This window comes from Arachis ipaensis, chromosome B05, assembly GCF_000816755.2.
Source record: "Arachis ipaensis cultivar K30076 chromosome B05, Araip1.1, whole genome shotgun sequence".
Lineage (NCBI taxonomy): Eukaryota > Viridiplantae > Streptophyta > Magnoliopsida > Fabales > Fabaceae > Arachis > Arachis ipaensis.
In genome coordinates, this window is record NC_029789.2 from 7,927,548 (window position 1) to 7,933,391 (window position 5,844).

Genomic DNA, 5,844 nt, shown 5'->3' on the forward strand with positions numbered 1-5,844 from the left:
AATCATCAAAATATATATATATATATATATATATATATAATATTTTTAGAAAAATAAAATTATACAGTAAATATCTTTTGTATCAACTATAAGATATATATCCAACTATCCAAGTAAGAATGTGAAAATTTTTTTTTGATATATATCCAACTAACGTAGCATTATATAGGCAACTCACTAGTAATTCGAATCAACTTAATTCAAACAACCTAGTGTCACCAACATTGAATAATTCGAATCAATATGATTCGAACTCCATAGAGTCACGTGAGCCTACTAATTCGAATAGAGTCAATTCGATTTACCATTCTCTAATTCGAATCTACTTGATTCGAATTACATGCATATCCATTCAAACGTAATTCGAAGCAAGTTGTTTCCAATTACATGCATTTGTAGTTTGAATCAATATGATTCGAATTATATTTAAATGGTCATTAGTGGATTGCTGAAAAAATTTTTGTTTTGGCTGATTTGGGTAATAAACTTCTCAGCTTGGTTTATTTGAGTTTTTTACCCTTTTTTATTCTAGCAATCAAATAACATATTTATGACATACTTTTAAATATTAATAGTTAATTAATAGTCAAAATTTAAATAATAAATTTTGATATCTTCTAACATTTTTATTCATGTGTATCGAACTATTGACGTAGATCATCACAATTAGACAAGATGCGAGGCTCATTTAATAAATTAACATATGAAATAGAAGACCCAAATTAAAAAGAGATTTTTGTTACATGAGTTTGTTATGAATAATGTCTTTTTTTATTACTTTTGCTTCTAGGAAGATTTATTAACAATTTCATATGATGCTGTCCTAATTTGTCTTTCTTTTAAATATTTGGTTATGAGAATTAACTTAACTTTTGCAACCACAAAAACCTGTCAAAGTAACACGTACACTATGTAGTTACCTAATATATCCCATATTACTCTTAATTTTATGACATATGCTATTTTTTTGTGTTCATTTTCAATTTTCGCACAATAAAAAGTTTAAAGATTAAATATTTTTAATCAACAATTTTTAATATTTTTTATTTTTTTAAATTTCTTGTCATAAAATTAAGATTCAATTAATAGAAAAAAATAAATATCCTTTTAATTCTTAATTAGGATACACCTTATTTTTTAGTCATTTTTTAATTTTAATTCTTGTCTTCTTCGTATTTAGCTTTCACACATACACCCACCATCATCATCAGTTTCACTCAGTCTTCTTCTCGTACTATTATATTCTATTCTCCGTGCAAAATCACTTTTCTTGTTTTTCTGCTCAATTTTTTTGCGCCACTTTTTGTTTTACATGGTCACCGCCTGTTTTGCATAGCCTCACGGTCTTTTACTTTGCTTCGTGTCACTGTCACTGTTTTATTGTTTCTGAGGTTCGCATCTTTTCAGATCTATTTTTGAAATTAGTGTATTTCTAAGTTCATGTTTTCCAGCTCCGTTTTCCTCTTTTGTTTATTATTAGATCTGTTGCAGTGATATATTGATTAATTTTTCTCGTGCCTGAAGATATTGTTTAGATCTACTGTTTGAATATATATTATATATGATATTTAAATTTGTAAGTATGTTAATTTTGATGTTGACCAATGATGATAGGTTTTTTTTTTTTCAATTTTTTTCAGTTCAGTATCAAGTTAAAAATAGGGTTGATTCTCTTATTTTAAAATTCTAAACTAAAATATATTGTGTGAATGTGTGTTCGGTTTGTGATAACAGAAAATAATTATCAACAGGGTCAAGAAAACAGGCGAAACCAAGCAGTACATGAAAGAGTGAGATGACTACTACTTCATCAATTTCTGGCACTGATAATAATAATGCCGTACTATTTTTCGAAAATGTTTCTTCCTCATTTGCTGGCCCTATGGATCACAGAGAGGCTTCTATCATGCTCCCAATTAACAATAATAACGCTGGTGCTGAAATAATTTACATCAGTGACGAAGAACCAGATCTTGAATCATCATTGTCAGATGTCAACATTAATTCTGCCCCTTCAATTTTATCAACAACGGAACAAACCAATCAACCTACCTCAAATCTTTTAACATTACAAAGAAATTTGAGAATCAACACCGCCAACAACAACCACCAACAAGATGGTGTGTCACTCGATTTATCCTTACACCAGTTTGGCGGTGATGGTGGTGGCAGCTTTTCTACTATTGATGTCACCGATGGCGGCACTGGTGGTGGTGGTGGAGGTGGAGATGGTCTCTTGATGAGGGTTTTCAACAATACTTCGACTAGGCGTATCATGCCTATGAAAAGAACTGCACCTGATTACGCTCACCGAGAGTTTACGGTGGGTGAGAGCTCAAGTGACGGTGGTGCTGGTGGTGGTTCTGTTGCTCAACCTATGGCAGCCCCCAAGCGCCGCCCCATCGCAAATGAAAATGAGGCTGTGCGCATTTCATCATCATCATCTAATACCTGCACTTGTACTCCTTCTCCCACTTGCCCTCTCCATGCTTCCACCAATAATAATATTTCTTCATCTTCCAGGGAACAACGCCATGAAACTGCTAACAACAACAACAACCCCCAAAATGTTGTTCGTGTTCCTTCTAGTTTGTCGCCAATTTCTGAGATGCAACGAGCTCTTCAGTCTGGTAGCTTTCAAGTCCTTCAACCTACTACTACTACTCCTCCTCCTCCTCCTAACAACAACAACAACAACGCAACACTTGGTATTCTGGAACTTGACGATGATTCCTTTATTTACCCGCAACCTGTTTTTGATAGTAGCCACCACCACCAAGTCCACCATGGCCATCAACGTTATTTCTCCTCTGCTGACACTTCTCCATTCCGCCCAGCCTCAATCAATTACATGGAAAATCTTCCTCATCATCAGTACGCCGGTTCTTCGTCTTCGTCTCCTTCCCCTCATCCTTGGAGCACCGTGATTAGGCCAAGGGCTATTCCCTCTCTGTCTCTCCCTCACCGAGTTGGAGGAAGTAATAGAGAATCTGACACCGGAAACAACTATCCTTCTGGAAGGGGAATAATCACTGTGACTCACAATCGTGGAAACTCATCATCATCAACACAGCTAGTGGAAAGCCTTGTACAAAACGCTGGTACCCCTTCTGCATTTCAGCACCTGTCGGACGCTGCTCTTGCATGGATTGGAAGGCTGAACTCTCATGACGCGACCTTGACGAGAATGTCATCATCTTCTACCACTGATAATACTCATCACAGGCCATTGCGAGCTTCTGCTATTGCTGAGGAGGCCTATAATTTGCCTACTTATTTTGCTGATGATTCAAGAAGGCTTAGAAGAGAGGTACATATATAATAATGAATATTGTTGTTTCAGTAATCTATCTAGTCGCTCTATTTATTATTTGTTCATTTATTGAATTGCTCTTTACAACAGAGCCGCAATGCCATTCAACATCTGCCTAGTGGAGACTCCGTTCGAGAACTCGAGGTACGTTAGTTAGTTAGGGTTTTATGTATGATTAAGACTATTCTAGAGCAATTAAATAAATAAATTAATTGGAGGATAAAATTACATAGATCTTCTAGAGCAAAAAAATGTTACGTGCATATCTTTGTACACAATTTTGTATAAATCAAATTGATTAAAGTCAATTTAGTCATTTTAGTGGTAAATCGAATTAAGTATATTCGAATTACTAGGTATATGAATAAATTGAATGCATTAGTTTTGATTTAATAGATTTTGAAATTCACCCATAGTAAATCGAAACCATTGGCTTCGAATTACACATATGGTATGTGCCCATAATAATTCGAATTGAGTGGATTCGAATTGGACTATAGTGAATCGAATAGACATATTTCGATTTATATGGAACGAATGTTAGTGGTAAATCGAACCCACTAACTTCGATTTAGTATACATAAAGTGAATGTAAATCGAAATAAGTTGCTTCGATTTACATAAAATTAGCGCATACACATAACATTTTTTATTTTAGGAGATTTATGTAATTTTGAAGTCCAATTCGTTTCTTTATGTGATTTGCCCTTGAATTTACAAATGTATATGTCTTGTATATAGGAGCTTTTAATCCTTGATTACTCCAACTTGCTTGCCAGCATTGAGGAGGAGGAGGATGCGAATTTGCCGCAATATGAGGTGAAAGCTATAAATGAATTGAGCTTATATTAGTTTGTGCTTTTGTAATACAAACAACTTTACTTGTTGGCTGGACGTCGATTACAATTTGCAAAAAATGATTTTGATAAGAACTTAGATATCAAATGAATTACGTTCTTTATTTGAAAGCTTTTATGATAAGATAGATTTTGTTTAGATATTATTGATAAAAGTTACTATTACATTTAATATTATTAAAACATACAATATATCTGAAAGATCATACAGTATTAAGTTAAAAAACTTAATTAGAAGTAGGCCAAAGTCCATTTTTGCTTGAAATCACTATTACTTTCAATGACTTAATAGAAATTATTGTTTGGTGATCTAAATCCACATTGTCATAATGTTAGACCATAAAGAACGAAAAAAACGTAGAAGAATACTTGAACTTATGAGTATATGTATGAATGAAGAATTGGGGTTTAGAAGTTAACTTGAGTACTTGATTTTGTCTAGAGGTAGTTTTCCAATTTTCATTCAATAAAAGTTTCTTGTATTTTTGTTAATTAGTGTTGAACAACAACGTATTTCCATGGATAAGAATTGTAAAAACGGCTATAGTATGGAGATTGAACCCTAAAATGACTTTATATTTGATTTTATTTTTATATCATTTGATTACTATTTACTATCAAACCATTGAATTTGCAGCCTCTGGCAGACGGGCAGCGAGTGACGAACCCTGATTTAAGACTGACGGAAACTGAGGTTGCAGCATGTATTGGGCAGGAAATTTTCCAAACTGTTGGTCAGCAGCCTCAGAACATTGATGCATGCGGCATATGTCAGGTGAGAGTGACACCAACTGCGTTACATTCTTTACAAAAGCTCACTCATTAAATAAATCTTTTATAGGTATAAATACATGTTAATTACCTAATCTATATTAAAAATATATAATTTTAAAATAAATTGATTTGTGTTTCATAATTTTTTAAAAATAATTTTAACAGAAAGTAACTAATTATCACTTGTCTCTCCCAAAATCAAAATAATTTTCACAATTATATGTGCAAAGTGCGTATCGATCTGTGATCTATATATCTACCTCTTGATTTATTATTATTTAATAACATAGAATTTCTGTAACCATTTTCAGAAGGACTATGTTCACGGTGAAGAGCTTGGGAGATTGGATTGTGCGCACAGATATCACCTTTCTTGCATCAGGCAGTGGTTGCTCATCAAGAACAGATGCCCCGTTTGCAAGAAAATGGCTCTCACCATCATAGACTTGGAGGATGACGAGGAACATACTATGAGTTTATGAAATTATATCAAATCAATCTTACATGGAGGAATTTCAGTGTCTTAAGTTCTTCTGTTAATTAGATTTTAATTTGATCTAATTTTATAAATTTATCATGTTAATAATAGTCAATTTAAATTCTTATATGTTTGTTGTAATATCACTTAATGTGCCATATTAACAAATTTTGGCGCCGTCAACAAAGAAAATGGCAGAAGAACTAATGCGATTAATTTAAAAATTTTGATAAACGAATTTGATTAAAAAATCTTTTGAAAATTAATTTAGAGAACAAATAATCTTTCAAAGACAAATTTATCCATTTTTATTTTATTAGGAGATGATGATAATTCAAGCATCCTTCCATCAACTACACAACACATATTATAGTTTATTTTCTATGTCATTTTTTAAATTGCAATCCATCCTTCCTTCTCCA

At 32.8% G+C, this 5,844-nt stretch overlaps 1 protein-coding gene across 1 annotated transcript; it reads left to right on the top strand.

Moving 5' to 3' along the window:
• LOC107640059 (probable E3 ubiquitin-protein ligase HIP1) lies at window positions 1,796–5,609 on the top strand. The gene is made up of 5 exons (XM_016343613.2): window positions 1,796–3,310; window positions 3,404–3,457; window positions 4,055–4,132; window positions 4,808–4,945; window positions 5,256–5,609. The coding sequence occupies exons 1-5, from the start codon at window positions 1,796–1,798 to the stop codon at window positions 5,424–5,426; spliced, it is 1,956 nt and encodes a 651-aa protein (XP_016199099.1). The 3' UTR covers window positions 5,427–5,609.